This window comes from Tauraco erythrolophus, chromosome Z, assembly GCF_009769465.1.
Source record: "Tauraco erythrolophus isolate bTauEry1 chromosome Z, bTauEry1.pri, whole genome shotgun sequence".
In the NCBI taxonomy this organism is placed as follows: domain Eukaryota; kingdom Metazoa; phylum Chordata; class Aves; order Musophagiformes; family Musophagidae; genus Tauraco; species Tauraco erythrolophus.
Window position 1 is genome coordinate 1,761,226 of NC_141496.1, and position 20,930 is coordinate 1,782,155.

Sequence of the window (20,930 nt, forward strand, 5' to 3'; positions counted from 1 at the left end):
TCTAGGCATGCTCTACAAGCACTTCTTGCTTCTCCAGACATGAGCCAGTTGCTTAATGCCATCCTCCCACCAGTTGAAGCAAGCGGTGGTCAGCAGAGGTCCACACGCAAGGTGGAAGTGAAAGGTAGCAAGAAGAAAACCAAATCCTCTCGTTCTCCATCAGAAGCCTGAAGACAAGGAAGATGTTAAATCCTGGGGGAATAAGGTGGTGATGTCTCTTCTCCCTTTTACAAGGGCATGTAGTGATAGGACAAGGGGCAATGGCTTTAAACTGGAAAAGGGGAGATTTCCATTAGATCTAAGGAAGAAATTCTTCCCTGTGAGGGTGGTGAGGCACTGGAACAGGTTGCCCAGAGTAGTTGTGGATTCCTCATCCCTGGAAGTGTTCAAGGCCAGGTTGGATGAGGCTCTGAGCAAGCTGGTGTAGTGGAAGGTGTCCATGGCCATGGGCAGGGAAGACGGAACTTGATGATCTTAAAGGTTCCTTCCAACCCAAACCATTCTGTGATTCTATTTAAAACCTCTTCTTTTTGATTTCTAGTTGATTGGCACCATGGACCTGAGAGAAGAAGTCCCATAAAATATTTTTGAAGTTGTAGGATAGATGTGCAGAGACCATGAGCATACGAGCCTCAGCGTTTTACTGTTGCCTTGCTTGCTAATCCTTCTCCCCTCGGCTGAACCGTTCCTTCTTCCTCCTCGGTTTCATTTTGTTTCGAATGCAGATGAAGCAAAGTTCACAGTCTGCTGCTCCGCAGGAAAAAAAAAAAGATACAGAGCCAAAGAGACATTCAACAGTGGATTCAACGATGCGTTTGAAGATAACGCGGCACGACAAAGACATGAAGCAGCCTTAACTACAAACGCTGGATAAATATCATTTCTGCTTTTAAGGAGAACTTACCAGGGCCAAAGGCAAATGTGAAGACGACACTGCGTGAAGGGGGACGGGAAAACAGAAAAGCAGGAAAAAAGACTATGCTAAATTGTGCTTTCCTCTGAAAAAAAGAGCTTTTATCCAAGAGCCCCTCACAAAGATGCTCTTATCACACACGTACATAAGCTGCTCAGAATTTTTATCCCTCTCTTTTCAAGATAAAGGTTCAAACCTTTGCAGATCTGATACAAACAAGGCTCCCGCTGGTCTCAGGGGATATTTTGGTTGTGGAAAACCATAGGGACACAGCGTCATCTCTCTCAGGTGGTTTCTTTGGAATATTTTCTCTTTTCAGGAGTTAACTAACCCATGTCTTTCTAGGGTTTCTAGAGTTAGGTAACCCATGTCTCTTCTAGCTAGAAACTCACTGGGAAACCGAGGAATCCAGACATCCCAGGTGCTAAACGGTCTACGGATTCAGTGGCGCTGAGTCCGTGAGGTTTCAGGACATGGTTAGCAACTCTCCACGGATAGTAGAGATAAAATGAGTAATCAATCAGGGCATGAAGGCTCTTTAAATAAGAGAATGCAGAAGAAACACAACAGCAGACACCAAAAAAGATCTGAAATGGCTCTGCTATAAGCGAAGTCCTATGCAGAAAAACGGTAGAAACTACCAAAAAATGACCTTGCATTTGGCCTTGTTGAACCAAGGATTTGGTTTAATGGGAGATTAGGGACGGTTGGACTGGATGATCTCTAAGGTCTTTTCCAACCTAGAAATCTACGAATCTATGAACTTCATGAGGTTTGCACAGGCCTACCTCTCCAGCCTGTCTAGGTCCCTCTGGATGACATCCCTTCCCTCCAGTGTGTCCACAACACCACACAACTTGGTATCATCTGCAAACTTGCTGAGGGTGCACTCGATCCCATTGTCCATGTCTCCAACAAAGATGTTAAATAGCACTGGCCCCAGTACTGACCCCTGAGGAACACCACTCATCACTGGCATTCACTTGGACATTGAGCCGTTGACCACAACTCTTTGTCCAAAATTAAATTAATGTGATTCCGTAAGTGTAAGATGCTCCTTATTTTATGAGTATGGATGCCGTAGTAACTATTCTCTGCTGATAAAGCTATAAAAGAGCTTGGTTGTATTTTTTTTGGCAGATGGCGGTTGTCTGAGGTGCAATAAGATGTGACCTTTGAGCCCCAGGCTGGAGCTGGAGCTGCCGTGCTGCCCTGGTGTAGAAGCATAACGCAAATGCTGGTGGACCACTGTCAAGGCCAAGCTCGTGTGTCGCAGGAAGGTTAGGAGCAGCATCTGAAAGATACATTTAGGGAATAATTATAAAGATAGAGGGAACTGGGTGAGAGCAGAGTCATGGAGAGCACTGGAGGATGAAATTTCAAGAAGAGGAGCATGGATGCCTGTTTTGGAAATCGTTGACAAGATCTGTGGGCTAGAAATAGCTTCTACATTCACTTTCGGTAAACACTAAAGATTTTAATGATTTCCCCACTATCTTTCTTCCTCCTCTGCTGTAGGAGCAGTTTGTTTATCACAAACCACTTTTCTATATATTTTCTTACTCTGTGGTTCTGAATTAATAGTGTCAGTAGAAAAGGAGTGAAAAGAAAAACAGCCCTGTTGGACAAAGGGTTAAAGCTCAACTGTTCCGCACCAATTTTTGACTTTTGGAGTAATGGTTCCTTCTGCAGATGCTGTGCCATGGCACCTGCGATACGCTGCAGCGTTGTTTTGGGATTATTCTCCTCAAAATCCACAGCACGCTTAGATAATTCACAGTTTTAAGCAGTCTCTGTCCTGGAGGCCATCAGTTAACGCTTAATGGGGACAACTTGTCCTCGCTTTTGTCATTTTCTAGTGTTTCTGTGGATAAATAGAAGCATTTTGGAGAGACATTGATTTGACGGATGGACCACTTGGTGGATAAGGAATTGGCTGGATGGTCTCCTCAGGGCTGCTCTCAATCCATTCTCAGCCCAGCCTGGACTTGTGCTTGGCATTGCCCCGATCCGCGTGCAGGACCTTGCATTTGGCCTCGTTGAACTTCATGAGGTTCTCACAGGCCCACCTCTCCAGCCTGTCCAGGTCCCTCTGGATGGCATCCCTTCCCTCCAGCGTGTCCACAACACCACACAACTTGGTGTCATCTGCAAACTTGCTGAGGGTGCACTTGATCCCACTGTCCATGTCTCCAACAAAGATGTTAAATAGCACTGGTCCCAGTATTGACCCCTGAGGAACACCACTCGTCACTGGCCTCCACTTGGACATTGAACCATTGACCACAACTCTTTGAGTGCCACCATCCAGCCAGTTCCTTATCCACCGAGTGGTCCATCCATCAAATCCATTTCTATCCAGTTTAGAGACAAGGATGTCATAGAATCATAGAATCATAGAATGGTTAGGGCTGGAAGGGACCTTCAAAGGTCATCTAGTCCAACCCCCCTGCAAGGAACAGGGACATCTCCAACTAGATCAGGTTGCTCAGGGCCTTGTCCAACCTGGCCTTGAACGTCTCCAGGGATGGAGCATCCACCACCTCTCTGGGCAACCTGTTCCAGTGTTCTACCACTCTCATAGTAAAAAATTTTTTCCTAATATCCAACCTGAACCTACCTCCCTCTATTTTAAAACCATTACCCCTTGTCCTATCATAACTGGCCCTCCTGAACAGCCTCTCCCCATCTTTCCTGTAGGCCCCCTTGAGGTACTGGAAGACCGCTATAAGGTCACCCCGGAGCCTCCTCTTACAGTATCAAATGCTTTGGATAAGTCCAGGTAGACGATGTCAGTTGCTCTTCCCCGATCCATCAATGCTGTGACCTCATCATAGAAGGCCACCAAATTAGTCAGGTAGGGTTTGCCCATTCTTGAAGCCATGTTGGCTGTCACCAATCACCTCCTTATTTTCCATGTGCCTTAGCATAGGCGCCAGGAGGATCCGCTCCATGATCTTGCCGGGCACAGAGGTGAGACTGACTGGCCTGTAGTTCCCTGGGTCTTCTTTTTTCCCCTTTTTAAAAATGGGGGCTATGTTTCCCCTTTTCTAGTCAGTGGGCAATACAAACTGGTCGGAAGAAGAACAGGAAAATGGAATTTAAATAAGTAAAGATTTATCAAGAGGTCACAGAAGTAACTTCACATAACGGAGCGTATTTACTAGATAGACATCTGCGTGCTGGTACGCAGAGATGACCAAAGAAATCTTCCATGCCGCAAATTAGATGTATAGATACATAATTAAATAGAGAAAGATATATATTAATCAGAGACTGAAGATTCAGGTAAATGATACGAGGGTAGGAACATGAAAACAAAAGATATGCAAAAATCAGAATGGTTTGGGTTGGAAGAGACCTTCTACATCATCCACTTCCAACCCTCCTGCCATGGGCAGGGAGAAAAGAAGGAACAAGAAGGGAAAAAAAGATGACTAAGGTGAACTAACCGAGCAAAAGGCTCTTGGAAAAATATTCAGAAGGCTATTTTAAGATACACTGCTCGACAACATTTCGCAATCTCTTCTCATTGAGTTTTAAAACTCCTCTTGCATTAAGTATCACAAGCATCTCTGCCACAAATTAATACACTTTTCCACTATTTAAAGACAGTGGAGGGAAAATAAATACAGTTGCCACTTAGTCCTCATGTTAAATTAATCAAACTTGCAGCCTCTGAGACTCCTCCGTTTGGAACAAAAAAAAAATAGCTAAAACTAATACAATTTTATTACGCATCTATTAATAAATGATTAATTTTCAGGCTTGAAACAGATCCTAGTTAGCGGAGACCTACGTTTCAGGAAGCTCAACGCAGGAGATGTCCAACTCATTGTTTGTACATGAAGCAATTCATAAAAAGTATAAAAGTAAAAAAAGGTTTAAAAATGAAGCAAAGAAATGAAAATTAGCCTTATAAAAGAGAGCCCTGATCTCTTTTGAAGATGACATTTTAGAAGAAAGAGTGGACTTGATGGGTTCAAATACCAACGTGCCAACCTTCTCCACGGCCTCCAGCTCCAGAATGATGCCAATGAGCTGGGAGGCTGAGAAATATCCTGAACATTGAGAAGACACGTAGCTCCATCCCAGACCCCTCCTAGAAACCAGATCTCATGTTCCTCAAAGTGCTGTGGGTCTTTCCTCACCTCTGTAGGTTTGTTTTTTTTCCATCCTCAAGCCTTTTCCCCCCTTCTTCTACCCTCCCTTTGGAAGCCAAAAGGCCCATCTTTTCTAATGATCTCTTCTGTTTTGGAAGAGGTAGCTAAAATAAACGTTTTAAAAATAACTTGACACTTGGACCAGGGTCTCAAAATGATGGATAGAACAGTACGGCCCTATCCAGAGAAGGTAGGAGTACAGGTCAGAATCAGAAAAAGCTCTGTTTTCTGTTGGTTTTTTTTGCTCTACTTTTCCTTTCTATGCATGGCTATCTATAAGGATCAGATGGAAACAGCTTAGAAATTGCAACGAGAGCTCCTCCCCATCTCAATGCTCTTCTTTCTTCCCCAAAATTGTGTGTAAATAAAGACAATGTTTTGAATTAAATACTTAAATTAGGTTTTCTTTTCTCTTTTTCTGTCTATTTACAAAATATCCTAGGAAAAAAAAATATATGGAGATAGACTTATCATGACAACAATGAGGTCCAAGTCTTTTTATCCCAAACCTGAAACTTGCGTGAGTCTCATTCCGTGCTATTTCATTCACGATTTTGCAAAACTCATGGAGAACCAAAACAGGCAAGCTAAGTTGCTCATTTATTTTTTTCCAAGGATTGCATTTTGGTCCAGTTCTACGAACATTAAAAGTGAAGTTCTACTTCAAATTCATTCTGATCCAGAGCTCAGGTTCAAACTGCCCAAAAGGGAGGCTTCTGCAGAGATTTATCTTCAATTCTTGGGTACCATCTGTAAGAAGATATTGAACCTAAGTGCTTCCAAACCATAAAGAGCTCTAGGATTTTTAAAATATCGTTTCAATTCCATTTTACAAAGCCTCGGAGTTTTATTTGGAAGATATTACATTTGCGACGAAAATAAATTCAACGTCATGATTTCTTCTCTTATGTATAAAAAAGGTGGTCAAAACCACTCATGGTCATGTCTGATTGGCCTATGGCTATGCCTTAATTAGAGAAGTCGTGACAAAATGTAGCTTATAAAGGCCACGATGTGCATATCTAATACATCTCCAAAGTTTAAAAGTGAGTTTAAATAAAAATAAATAGATGTCAGTCATACAAGTCCTTCAAAACTAAAGTCAAAGTTATTTAAAATATGTTAGAAACGCCGCGTATTTTAAAATCTGGTTTTGTCTCAAAGTGCTTTTACAATTTCGAGCCTTTCTGACCTTTTGGGCAGTGGTTGTGTCAAATACCTGCAGCTGCTGTATAGTTGAGAACAAAGTAAACTTTGCTGAGGTGATGTGGTTTGTATCCTCAACACTGCCCGGCTGCTGGGGCTAATATTCAATAAAGTTGGTATTTCGTAAAAAATTTTAAGTGGCTGTGTGTGTAGATAATAAATATTATCACCACTCACTGTTTGGCTGCATTTCTTCTCCGCTGGAGAACTCGGCCACTTCAGTGGCATTTCTAGAGTTGAGGACCACGTTCTGGTCTGACTTTGCAATAGGATCCGGAATTACGGGAAGAACAAAAGCAATTTTCTGTTAACTGCGTAACTATATATCTAAATACACTTAAGAAAAAGAACTCGTGCTCGTGCGGAACATCTCCCTGGGGCAGGAGGAAAAAAAAAGAAATCCAGTTATTTCAAAAGCCGCAATTATTTAACAGTCATAGAGGATTCGGTGCCAACTTGTTTATGCAGTTCCCATGAACGATGATGCAGCCAGTGGCTAAATTGAGTTGACTCTTTCCTCCAGCACAGCAAACAGTTTGTCTAAGCTAATAAATGGACATATTAACCCAACCACCTCGTAGGAAGCCCGTTCTCCTCTCCGTTCAATATTTTCTAGTTAAACTCATCGGAAGCGTTTGCTCAAAAGACTTCGGAGAGCCTCTCGCTCACAGCTGGAACACACACAGACTTCACACGCTGAATTCAAGTTGTTGCAAAGTCCTGAGTGGTTTTAACAGATTTCCACTACTGAGAGCTGCAAATACTTTTCCAGCACATCGCACGCGTATCACCGAAGCCAACGTAAAATGCTTTCAGAATGCAAAGAATAGCAAAAGCTGGGAAAAAGTCACGGGAACAGCACTGGATATATTTGTTACGAATAACACATTTTTCAGTGTTGGACACTCTCCTGCCTTCTTTTTTTAATAACTGAATTTTGGCAGTTGCATTAATTCGTGTTAACTATGTAACTTAATAGGAACTACTCCATAACTGAGTGCAGTTCACCGTTCATTTCATTTAGGACCTTTTCCAACCATTAATCTTGTCACTCTTGTTACACCAAATGAAACCGGAGCCACAAGGAAAAGGGAACCCCCAAAAAATAAAAAAGGTCTAACGAACGCTGCTGTTCCTCTCGTGTTATAAATAGAGAGCATGGGGAATCGCAACGGCGTGTCAGCTTTCCTCTTACCTGGGAAACTCTGCTCTAATTCTGATTTGAAAGACGTGACGTTTCAGGGAGGGAAAAAAAAAAAAATAAGAAAAGAAAGATATTTTGCCCCGCCATCAACAAAACTCACTCTGCTAATGATAAAAAGGGTGATGAAAATAAGGCTGGAAGGGACCCTGAAAAATCACAGCCCCACAGCAGCATCTGCTTTCATTTCCACACACTTGATAGCTGCCCGTGCAACCTGTTCCTCAAGACTACACACACGTGTTTGTAAACTGAGGACAAAAAAAAAAAAAGCAGTTTATTTCTTTTTCAGTGCCATGAGTGTGCTATGCAATCAGGTTTACATAGCTTGACTGTCTTCTGAAAGTACCAGGGTGACTAATTCTCAAGCACTTCGCAGCAGAAAAGTCCTCTGGAGAGCTCGAGGAACAGAAAGCAAGCCACTCCGAGGGCAGAAGAAACCACTTCTTTCATTACGATAAATATATTCATGTGCCTCTCGATTTATAGTACAAGAGAAAAAAAAGACTATTTTCAGAAGTAACCCAGAGAAACAAACTAGAAAGTCAAGAGCTGAGCAGCCAAGAGGCTAAGTACTGGGATCCACTCCTCTCTGCGGAAGCTTTCTGCTTAAAACATTTAGGTTTGTTTTTTTTTTTATATAAAAAAGCTTCGGTTTTTAATTTTTTTTACAACAAGCTGTTTAAAATGTATGTAGACATCTGTTGTTTTTATTCCTCAAATACGGCCAGCAATATGGGGAAATTCTCATTTCATTTGCGTCGTCTTTACTCATCATTTTCAATTTCAAGTGTGTAACATGCTCTCCCTTACTGGAAACAGCACGGTGCTAAACCATTTTCACATATTAATTATAATACCATACTATGGAAGATTTTCAGCGTTTTTATTGGACGCTCACCGAAGCAGCTGGATGCTACAGGCTGATGCCATTGCTGAGAAACCACACAGCAAAAGGAAAGAAACCTCTTCGCTGTGTTTCACGGTGTTTTGTCATGCTCAATGCTCAGAAAAAAGAGACTTAATTCATAATTCAATGTAAATATCAAAAAGCAGTAATTAGCATTATGCAACAGTTACACCGTTATAAAGTAATAATGCCAATGCTTTTGAAAAATAGGGAATTTATAAAGAAAATATGTATTTTTTACTACCAATATACATTAGAAGTAGGTGAAACAGCAGCTATAAGTCTTCTGGCATCGTATATGTCTCAGACCTACCACTGAAGTGATCAGCTTTTCCCACTAACTCTAACGCAGAAGACCCAAGCCCTCCACTTTGAGCTTTACTAATCAACATTGTCCAACAATCTTTGGGAAAATGCAATTTTAAAGAAGATATTGAGTGATAAAAGAAGATGTTGGTGGTAAAACTTGGAAACGTGCATTGAACCTACAAAGAAAGTCCTCAAAAAGGCACTTCAGCTCCCAAACCTCTCTGAAGGTCAAGCTGACACATAACAGCTAACTCACATCTTTACGCTGAAGACGTTTCACAAAATCACAGAATGGTTAGGGTTAGAAGGGACCTCAAAGATTATCTAGTTCCAACCCCCCTGCCACGGGCAGACACCCTCCACTACACCAGGTTGCTCAAAGACCCATCCAACCTGGCCTTGAACACTTCCAGGGATGGGGCAGCCACAACTTCTCTGCTCAGCCTTATCCACTGCCTCACCACCCTCACAGTGAAAAATTTCTTCCTTAGATCTAATCTAAATCTCCCCTCTTTCAGTCTAAAGCCATTGCCCTGTGTCCTGTCACTACACACCCTTGTCAAAAGTCCCTCTCCAGCTTTCCTGTAGGCCCCCTTTAAGTACTGGAAGGCTGCAATAAGATCACCCCAGAGCCTTCTCTTCTCCAGGCTCAACAGCCACAACTGTCTCAGCCTGGCTTCAGAGAAGTGGTGCTCCAGCCCTCGGATCATCTTCGTAGCCTCCTCTGTACCTGCTCCAGCTCCATGTCCTTCTTGTGTTGGGGACCCAGAGCTGAACGCAGTATTCCAGGTGGGTCTCAGGAGAGCAGAGCAGAGGGGCAGAATCCCCTCCCTCGACCTGCTGCCCACGCTGCTTTGGATACAGCCCAGGATACAGTTGACTTTCTGGGCTGCAAGCGTACATTGCTGGCTGTCAAGGCCCCCTCTGGATGGCATCTGTTCCCTCCAGCATGTCCACCACACCACAGAGCTTCATGTCATCAGCAAACTTGCTGAGGGTGCACTTGATCCCACTGTCCATGTTACTGACAAAGAAGCTGAACAGCACTGGTCCCAATACCAACCCCTGAAGAACACCACTCGTCACTGTTCTCCACTTGGACACCAAGACATTGAGCGCAACCCTTTGAGTGCGACCATCCAACTAATTCTCATCCATCCGAGTAGTCCATCTCTCTAATCCTTGTCTCCCCAGTTTAGAGACAAGGATGTCTTACAGGACATCCACATTAACAGTAACACAGGAATAGTAACGGGAATCCATGTTTTGCACACATGATTCATGGCTCCCCTGCCATGTTACTCCTCTCAAGGTCATATCTGAAAAAACAAACCAAGAAGCAAGGAAGCAAAGAGAAAAAAGAATATTTTTGTCTCCAAAGTGTAAGTAGCTTCTCAGTAATTCTCAGGGTCAGAACTGGCTCCCAAAGTTAGACACTTCTCGAAATCTCTTTTAGCACTTATGCCCATGAGCAAAAATCAATCCTAAAGAAATTTATGCAAAGCCTTACAGAGCCTAAAGCTAAACTAGAAAAATTAAGTTAGGGATCGCCAAAGTAGATAGGTGGGACAGCAAACTGTGCCATCACCTGTTGGGACAGGGAACATCTCCGTTGGTCCCATGCTATATTCCAGAGTCAGACTGGTAGGACCATGCACTGCACTGCTCTCTTGGTGGTCCCTGCAAGGGCTCTGCACGTAAACACACCAACCTGCTTAATGCTGCTCTGGCAGCAGCAAAGCTGCCTCGTTGGAGAGAAAATAGCAGAATATCTCTGCATTTATTGAGGGCTGAACCACAAAAATGAAAAGTTTAAACATCAGACTATGCAGAGATCTGGTAAAGTTAACTTTCCAACGCTGCTTCTCCTGGGGATTCAAAGGGATATTTGTTGTTTTTTTTATATGAATCTTTTTTTCTTTTCAACATAAACCTATAGATCACAGCAATTTGCCTGTGATCAGCCAAGTGAGCGTCGGTATCACAGAGCTTGTTGGGGATATTTATTTTTAATAGGATTGAATTTAAACACCATTATCAGAAATATGACAACATTGGAGCTTCACTCGAGTGCTTTTTACAAATGTCAGGTGCTGAATAACTATTTGATCCTCATGATGCATTCACCAGAATTACATTTCCAGAACGGTTTAAATGAGGCACTCAACTCCCATTCCATCCGTGGCAATAAAAATTAGCTGACTGTCCTTCAATCGCACAAAATTACCAGGATGAGCTTCCCATTACCTGCGAGTAGGCATTCACCTTGATATTCACAGACTCCATCAAGGGAAAAATCACTCAGAACAAATTCTTCAAAGTCCTCGAAAAGCAAAATGAGATCTCAAACAGGACCGAGGAATAAAAAAAAAAAACCAACCCAAACCTATTTGGAAGCTTTCAAAGATCAAATTGCTGTTCATTCCAGTTCAGCCTCACTGCCAGTACCAGCCAGTGTCAACAGCAAGAGAATACACTGAGAGAAACTCTGTGGTAGATACGGAATAATCATAGAATAGTTTGGGTTGGAAAGGACCTTAAAGATCACCTAGTTCCAACCCCCCTGCCATGAGCAGGGAAACCCTCCACTACACCAGGTTGCCCAAAGCCTCATCCAACCTGGCCTTGAACACTTCCAGGGACGGGACAGACACAGCTTCTCTGGGCAACCTGGTCCAGTGCCTCACCACCCTCACAGTCAAGAATTTCTGCCTTAGATCTCATTGAAATCTCCCCTTTCAGTTTAAAGCCATTGTCCCTTGTCCTATCACTACACACCCTTGTCAAAAGTCCCTTTCCAGATTTCTTGTAGGCCCCCTTGAAGTACTGGAAGGCTGCTAGAAGGTCTCCCCAGAGCCTTCTCTTCTCCAGGCTCAACAGCCACAACTCTCTCAGCCTGGCTCCATGGCAGAGGTGCTCCAGCCTTCATATCATCTTCATGGCCCTCCTCTGGATCCACTCTAACAGCTCCTCATGTCCTTCTTGTGTTAGGACCCCAGAGCTGAAGGCAGCACTGCAGGTAGGGTCTCAGGAGAGCAGAGCAGAGGGGCAGAATCCCCTCCCTCCACCTGCTGCCCACGCTGCTTTGGATGCAGCCCAGGACACCATTGGCTTTCTGGGCTGCCAGCGCACAGTGCCAGCTCATGGTGAGCTTCTCCTCAACCAACACCCCCAAGTCCTTCTCCTCAGGACTGCTCTCAATCCATTCTCCGCCCAGTCTGTACTTGTGCTTGGGATTGCCCTGATCCACATGCAGGACCTTGCACTTGGCCTTTGTTGAATTTCCTGAGGTTCTCACAGGCCCACCTCTCCAGCCTGTCCAGGTCCCTCTGGATGGCATCCCTTCCCTCCAGCGTGTCCATCTGCTTCTTCCCATAAAGGACTAAATCAACTCTGAAACTCACACACACAAATATACATATATATATATATATGCATATTTTCAGTCTCTTTATGTTAAAACACAGAAACACAGAAGAGAGACCATTGAAATTCTACTTTCTAGGGTGTTCAATGTGCTCATGTCCACTAAAACAATGCCAAATCTTGAATCAATCTACAAATCCGTTACTCCCAAAGCTATCCTCTGATAGGACGCTCCACAGATTAATATAATGCTGTTTAAAAGGTAAACAGAAATTATTTCATCAGCTTTAAACTTCCTGTAGTGAAAGAGTTGTCTTGCTCTTACTCTTCCAGTTCTCTCCCCAGTCCCACTGGAGGAGTGACTCAGTTGCCAGCTGGGGTGCTTTGCAGTTTACTCTCTACATCGGCACGGACCCCTCGCTAGCGCCACGAATTCATTGCCGCCGTTGTACGGTTAACACCGTTCTGCTCCTAATGCCTGAAGTATAAAAAAAAATCATCTTTGAAGGGAGCAGTTAACATTTTGGGATCAGCTATAGGGTACCCCCTAACTTTATTTTACTGTCACTACCTGTATTTAGCACTGTGCGACCACACCGTGCTCTCCGTTAGCAACACGACCGTAGAAAACCGATTTCCAAGGGAAATGTTCCGGCTTCAGTTGTATAAAATTCATTTCAACAGTGTCCAAATGTATTTTTGCTGGATGGAAGAATATAAGTGGCTCCTGTGAAGCCACTGAAAGCTATTGATTAGGCAATACAGGTTTTAAATTCTCTAAATAAAGGGGAGTGAATGCAGAAAGAGTTATTGATCCATCTCATCTAGTCCAGCACCTTCACCTTGGAAAGCCTGGTTACGTTTCAGGAGGCAAAGCCAGTGTTTCCAACAGAGCTTGTGTCACCTGTCCCACATGGATACCCCGAAAAAGAAATCTCCCCTTAAAGCTTAATGTAAATATTTGACTCTTACATTTTCAGGTGAGACTATCATTAATTTTCTCTCATCTCAGTGACAACCAGGTGTCTCAGCTCCATCGACCTTCTGCAAAAGGGTGTCAGAACAATACTTTGGACATTTCTCTCCGCTTGACCCAACAGAGGAGCTGTAGGGATGGCAAACCTACGTGGACATGTCAGACTCAAAGTTATACGCACAAGAAACACAACGAATGGTATCAATGTTTCCATTTACAGTGAACTTTTCAGTATTGAAACTTTTCAGGAAAATAAATGGGAGAGAGGCTGTCTTTGCTTTGGGGAGAGATCGGGTTTTATGTTCATTTGTCTCTTTTTTGCCTGATAAATCTCTCTGATTTATGGCAGATTACTGTGCCGCTTTACCCTGGCCAGCTCATACATACATAGGCCCTGTTCCATAAAGAACTATAAACTTGGAGCAGAAAATAATTAGAGTCTATTCTGCATTTGGTTTCTTCAGCGAGATGGCAAAACACAAGCAAGTTTGATTTACCCAAATTTTCTTGGGTTCACCGGCTTTGGTAGAGCTGTTGCAATGTCCCACCCACTGCAGATCCACCTGCTCCTCTCCAGGTTTACAACAGCAGCTAATCTCCTACGTCTCGGAAATTATTTTTCAATGAATATCAATAGGGTACAACACTGCGTTTGACTTTTAACGTTACCAACAGCCTATAACCACTTTTGGAAATATTTCCACAACGGAAATGTTAGTAGGCTTCTCATTTTTCATGCTTTCATTGCTGTGTCAAACCATGTTATGGTGATGGAAGCTTCCTTCTTAATACTACTCTCCACCTAAACGATTCACACGTACCAATGTGGATCCACATCTACTTTATTCCATATTTTCCACAACCTTGGTCTCCGAATAACCATTTTGCTACAGGAATTTATGCAGCACAGTCAGAAGTAAAACAAGAAAAACTGATTTGCCCTAGATGCACGGTGCTTAAAATCGTTCATTCTTGTCAAAAAGACCAAAGTGATTTTATAAGCCGCTTGTCTCACGTGGTTTTACCTTCCGTGGAGCTTTTCTTCTGCAATGGCAAACAAAACTAGTGCTAAAAACACTTCTTAGTAAAAAACTCCCAGGTATAAGGCATTTGCATAGGAAAAAATGCCTTTAAATTGCAGTCAAGTTGTTTGTAGCTTATACATATGGATGCTCAATAAAAGTTAGCAACAGGTTTTTTTCTGCAAATGCTGTCTTTCAAATCCACGGTATTTTTTTGGCTTCTACTTTCTCTTTCACTTCAGGCAAAAAATCTAAGTCAAACCAGTGTTCGTGACCCAACACTACGGGAAAACTGTTCCCTTCTGTTTCTCCTTAAGAAATATTTTAGGAAATGAAAATAAAAAACCCCATATATTATCTCAATCTTGCTCCGTTTGAAAACAGTTGCCTGATTCCACAGCATCAAGAGCGTAATTCAGAATATAGGTGTTATTTTGCAAAAAATAGTTGATGAAACTCTCAACTTTCAGAAGACCTGATGCTCTTCTCCTGCTGTATCACTACAATCACAGTTTCCTCTCAATACAAAGTATGGGACAACCAAAATACTAAGGAAAAAGAAATCATGTATGATGGCATATTAGCAAATCTATCAAACTCAGTTACAACCACCCAGAGAAAATTGGATTTATAGAATTAGATCTCCACCAGGACCTCAAATCCCAGACATTTATTCCACCACCAAACCAGGCCACGATCAGAGTGAGATCCCACAAGTAGGTATATAGAGTATGGAAATCTTTTTTTCTCTGGATTTATATCACTTTGAGAACATTCAGGGAGTTGGGGTAGGATGTTTTTTTGTGCTAAAACAGCTTAAGTCAGCTTTTAGTCGTGCTTCAAAAACCCTTCAGAGGCCAAAAGGGAACAAGCCCAAAATACACTTCTGAAAGCGAAAAGATACGTCAAAAATAATTGCAGTTGACACCAGTTAAACACATTTAATCACCTTCAAATGGTTTGTTTAAACATAAAGCTACCGGGCACGCAGATGATTTCTACAGTAACTGGGTGTTCCGCACCGGACCTTTTCATTTTTATTACACAAGGAGATCGTGGCTAAAATATTGCCAGAAAGCCACTACACAAAACTAAATTTCAGCAAAATATATTCTTGCTTCTTGCAAATTCCTTCACCATTTGTGATTTTAGGCCTATAACCCAAACAGAAAGGGTTATTTTGAGCTCTTTAAAAGAATTAATAGGAACAGAGTATAAAAAACACTCTGTTTCTTGCAAATAGGCTCATTATTTAAAAGATCAAAAGCATCTCGCTACCATGCGACACAACTAACTTTGATCTGATCTTGTCTACTCACGACTTCAGAGAATGATTATTAGACTCTTCAATTTTTTTTCATTCCGACTGCAAACATCTCATATATCCCTCTTTGCGCTACAGATACATTAACAATTAAAGGATAATATCAATATTAACAAACATGAGTCTTCCAACAAAATACTGAGGGGTAATTTAGAGTTTGTTAAATAAACAAGTGTATTAACTCCAAGGAAACACACAGAAATAGCTGCAGTTTGGATTTAGCCAAAAAAAAAGAAAACAGAGTTATCAATTAAGCATTCTGTTGATGAGATGTGATGATAACACGAGACACTTTAGTGCATCTGAGAGTTTCCTACTGGTAAGGATGGATTCAGCAAATAAATAGATTCTGAGCAAATTAGTAGCCCTGGTACATTGCTCTGGAAAGACAGATATCAGGGGATTGCTGTCATCATCTCTCCAGTTTAGTCATGTAATTTCTTTTGAATCCTTTGAACATTTTCTGTTATTAATCCAAACATATACGAACACAACGTTTCATTTACAGTTCCGTTTCACAAGTGAGTGATCTCCTCATGAAAATAAACCTACATCGATATTGTGCCCAAGTTACAGCTCTATTTTTATTTTTTCTTATTGTTCCATATTTGAGCATTCCATATGTGAACGCAAACTTTACCAAAAAGTAAGCCAACAAATACAATTGCACTGTGTCATGGCAAGTGCAATTCATGGCAATGCAGTTTTGGCTTCCCCTCGCAACTACAAAGAGTCAGCAATTGTGGCATCTTTTGTCTTTCTCTTGGTCTAGTTTCATACTTAGCACTGTCTTATCATAGAATGGTTTGGGTTGGAAGGGACCTTCAATATCATCTAGTTCCAACCCCCCTGTCATGGGCAGGGACACCCTCCACTACACTAGGTTGCCCAAAGCCTTATCCAACCTGGCCTTGAACACTTCCAGGGATGGAACAGCCACAGCTTCTCTGGGAAACCTGTTCCAGTGCCTCACCACCCTCAGAGGGAAGTTGTTCTTCCTTAGATCTCATCAAAATCTCCCCTTTCAGTTTAAATGAACTACTGGGTGAACTACTAAGGGATATGGCTTAATGGGAGATTAGGGACGGCTGGACTGGATGATCTCTAAGGTCTTTTCCAACCTAGAAAATCTATGAAATCTATGAAATCCATTACCCCTTGTCCTACAACTACACAACCTTGCAAAAAGTCCTTCTCCAGCTTTCTTGTAAGCCCTCTTCAGAGCATTCCATCTTCATCTCTTGAAGATTGTCATCATCTCACATTCTTCCTTAGAGTCGTGTCATATTGCCATCACATACCTCTCAAGGCACATGAAAATTTATATACTTTTAATTCTTACATGGCACTCTTACAGCTTAACGAAGCCGAAGCCGGATGTGTTACAGCCTGAATGCAGATGGGAATAAATGTTTCAAAAGCTACAGAAAGGACTTAGATGGAAAAGTCCCGTTAATTTTCATGAGAACCACACGGTCAGAAACTATCTACGCAATAACGTATGCAACAATCCTTCGGCCACGGCTGCTCTTACCAGAAGATCTTGCAATCTGTTGTTGTGGTGAAATATCAACGTTAATTTATTTCTACTTCTCAAGCAACAATTAGCCACCTGCCACACACTAGGTCTGAAATCCACATATTTCAGTATGGCAAATAAATCATACTGCCCAACAACTCACCTTCCTTTTCTCTATTTGATTCCTTTTCATGAAAACAATTCCTTAATAAATGAACTTCCACAATCATAAAGCCACATTTATTTTTTTTTTATCTAGTAAAACAATGTATTATATTAACACACCTAAAGAAATAGGACTGAACCCTCCATCACCAGTAATTATTATATTTTATTGTGGCTTGATAAAAGGATATTGTTATACAAGCACTGAATATCCTATAATCCAAATTAAGGCTCTGTTCACTAATGAAAGTATTTTCCACACATAAGCTTTAAAGCCAGAATGCAAAATGAGCAGCACATTGAATATTGTTATTGTTTGACTAAGTATTAACCATGTCACTCTTCAGATCTGCCTGAATAACACCACCGTTTTCTGCTATTGTTCCATGGTTTAAACAAAGAAAGAAGGAAAAAAAGGCAGCTATTAGATTTAAATATTTCAGATTCCATTAATATTTGCCATGAGGAAGGAACGTGGGGGAAAAGCAGGTTCTGTCGGGAGGGTGGTTTCATAAGATTTAACAGCCCTCAGAGCATCGCTGCTGAGTGAGGACTTCCACAACTTTAATTGGATTTTTGTTCATTTGGAGAGAAGACACTAAATACGTCGGGTTTTTTTACCTTCACCATAAATACTGCTCATGACATTAAAAAAAAAAAGGCAATTACAAACTTGATTTTCAACCCACTGTGCTTGACGTCGTGCACAACAAAGACATACAAAATAATGCCAAAAATAAGGCTTCAAGAAGGTGAAATAAAGAGGAAGGACCATGTACAGAAGGCAGTAGCAATTCGCATCCGACACCATAAGATGTTTGGCAACAGGGCACGGCGGGCGGCACTCAAAGATTTCCAGGACTTGATTCCCACGAGTGTGAACACCCACTCGAAGCAGGGAAGGGACTTGTACAGTTTGCAATGATTTGGATTTCTGAAAATTAAATCATTGTGGAAAAGGGAAAACAGAAAAATATTTTTGGAAAAGCACAGCGGGCGTAGTTCAGGTACTCACCCATCACTGACAGCTCTGCAGAGCCACTGCTGTTCTCGTTTTTGTAGGTGACTACACACGTGTACGTGCCAGAATCATCGTCGGTGACATTCGATATGAGGAGGTTACTGCCAGCCAGGAGCGAATACTTTTTGGACCTGAAACATTGATAACACATACCCGCAGCATGTTAAGGTGCTATCTGTATCTAGAAAATCCACACAGAGTAAATGATGCTCTAAGGAATTCTCAGCTGTGATTTGTGCTGTTAATAGCTTTACATTTCCATTTTAAATACCAGCCAGGTGACATTTATGATCAAATTCCACCCTCGGATTTGGTGCAGAGATAGAATCACAGAATGGTTTGGGTTGGAAGAGACCTTCAAGATCATCTAGTTCCAACCCCCCTGCCATGGGCAGGGACACCCTCCACTACACCAGGTTGCCCAAAGCCCCATCCAATCTGGCCTTGAACACTTCCAGGGATGGGGCAGCCACAGCTTCTCTGGGCAACCTGTGCCAGTGCCTCACCACCCTCAGAGCGAAAAAGTTCTTCCTTATATCTAATCAAAATCTCCCCTCTTTCAGTTTAAATCCATTGCCCCTTAACGATGAGTTAGGGCAGCAGGTTAAGAGCCGTGTCCAGTCTCTATTATTTAGGAGGAAAATCTCATGGCCTCCAAGTCCACCCCACTGAATTTAAAATGTGACTCAGTAAATGCCTTTACTTTGCTCAAGGGAACATAGCGTTAGAGTAGGCGAGTTGCAAAGGACTGAGCTACCTGATGGGGAGCACTTCATCTCCTCGCAGCCACGTGAAGGTGGGAGGGGGGTAGCCAGAAACACAGCATTCCAAAACAGCATCCTTCCCTTCCATGGCCACCACGTTCGACGGTCGCTGAAGGAAAAACTGCTGTCTGTGCAAACCTGTATCTATGAGAGCAAAAGAGACAGTTATCATCCCTAAAAGAAAACCCAAAACAACCAACCACCAACAAAACAAAACGACATTCTTATTGTTAGGAACTGGGAATGTAAAACGACTGATCGATAACAGACCCAGGAGACCGTACCTTTCACAGACTCCTACTGATGGGAAAAATAGAAAACTCATAGCACAGACATATAAAAAGCGTCTCAAATGGCAATCTGAGAGCTGCTCCCAGGTTGGACCCAAGGGAGCAATTTGAAAGCAGAAAACTACCAGCTTTTGGGAAAGTGAGAAAGGACTGTTTATAGCCCAGTATTAAAGTCAGGTCCCGGAAAGCCGCAGTCACGGCAAGAAAAGACAGAGATACACAGAAGGTTAAGAGCAGTACTGGATTAATGACGCTATTTTGGAGTCGTCAGAGGGAAGTTCATAAATATGGCAGGTGAGAGACGAGAAGGAAAGCTTCAAGTTAGGAAAACAAAGAATGTGAAGAATGAAATAACTTGAAAAATCCAGAGAGAGAAGGAATGAGTAGAAAGGTTAGTGCCCCAGATCCTCCTTTGCCTGATCAAAGGTGTCCACATGATCACCCAACATGTGTGTAACTGAGCTGAGCGCAGGGTACCTACTATAGGATGAGCTAAATCTGTACCTCTGACTGCCACGGGTGGATCTCCACCAACCAAGGGACAACCCACACTCCAGTGACAAGACAGACTCCAGACCCACTCGTTGTGCCTGAAATCACAGAATCATTAGAATGGTTTGGGTTGGAAGGGACCTCAAAGATCATCCAGTTTCAACCCCTCTGCCATGGGCAGGGACACCCTCCACTACACCAGGTTGCTCAAAGCCTCATCCAACCTGGCCTTGAACACTTCCAAGGATGGGGCAGCCACAGCTTCTCTGGGAAACCTGTGCCAGTGCCTCACCCCCCTGAGATTCAAGAAGTTTTTCCTTCGATCTCACCTAAATCTCCCCTCTTTCAGTTTAAAGCCATTGCCCCTTGTCCTGTCACTACATGCTCTTGTCCAAAAGTCCCTCTCCAGATTTCTTGTAGGCCCTTCAGGTACTGGAAGGCTGCTGGAAGGTCTGCCTGGAGCCTTCTCTTCTCCAGGCTCAACAAACACAACTCTCTCAGCCTGGCTTCAGAGAAGAAGTGTTCCAGCCCTCAGATCATCTTCATGGTCTCCTCTGGACCTGCTCCAATAGCTCCATGTCCTTCTAGTGTTGGGGACCCCAGAGCTGAACGCAGCACTGCAGGGGGGTCTCACGAGAGCAGAGCAGAGGGGCAGAATCCCCTCCCTCGATCTGCTGGCCACGCAAACAGAACCATACGCCAAGGACATCAGTTGGGTTCGTTTGCTTTTTAATGAGTCTGTTCCTTCTCTTGAAAATGACTTCATTTTCTTATCACAGATGTTGAAACAAATGTGCTGGACTGCAGCCATTAAACATTACTCCTTGTTTCCTGACACAAACATAAAAATTACATAATATAAATGAATATTCCTACCAACTTAACAACTACAAGATCTTCCAGGATCAGCTCCAAGTAATTAGCTGGTTCTCCCATACAAGTAGAAAAAAAAACCCCGTAACTAGCTGTGTGCATTTGTCGGGGAAGTTTCCCGGCTGCTACATGAGAAGCACCTGTGCCTCATCAAGACAGGTGCTGAGTCACGTTGGTTGGCCGGAGACCACGTGACCTATGGGAAGTTTAAAGGTGGGGCACTCCCAAGAGGGAGTGGGGCATTTCCCTCCTGGAGTTTGGAGAGGTAGGAGCCCTCGGGAGAGCGTGAATTGGAGCTCTCTGTTGGATTAAGGTAGCAGTGAGTTTAGAAGAGCCTTCTGATTGTAGAATACCTTGTGGTCGCAGCAGTCGGTTGGTTGCGACCCATCGGAAGAAGACACAGGCAGTCCGCGACA

The 20,930-nt window shown here is 42.7% G+C and overlaps 1 protein-coding gene across 2 annotated transcripts in view; it reads right to left on the reverse strand.

The window, feature by feature from the left end:
- DCC (DCC netrin 1 receptor) overlaps positions 1–20,930 on the reverse strand; it is a 561,273-nt gene that overhangs the window by 219,674 nt on the left and 320,669 nt on the right. For both annotated transcript variants that reach the window (XM_086628967.1, XM_086628964.1), the window contains exons 4-5: positions 18,853–19,003; positions 18,090–18,226 (exon numbers count right to left, since the gene is read on the reverse strand). In XM_086628967.1, coding sequence (XP_086485093.1) covers positions 18,090–18,226; positions 18,853–19,003 — 288 coding nt within the window. The remainder of the gene's footprint in view (positions 1–18,089; positions 18,227–18,852; positions 19,004–20,930) is intronic.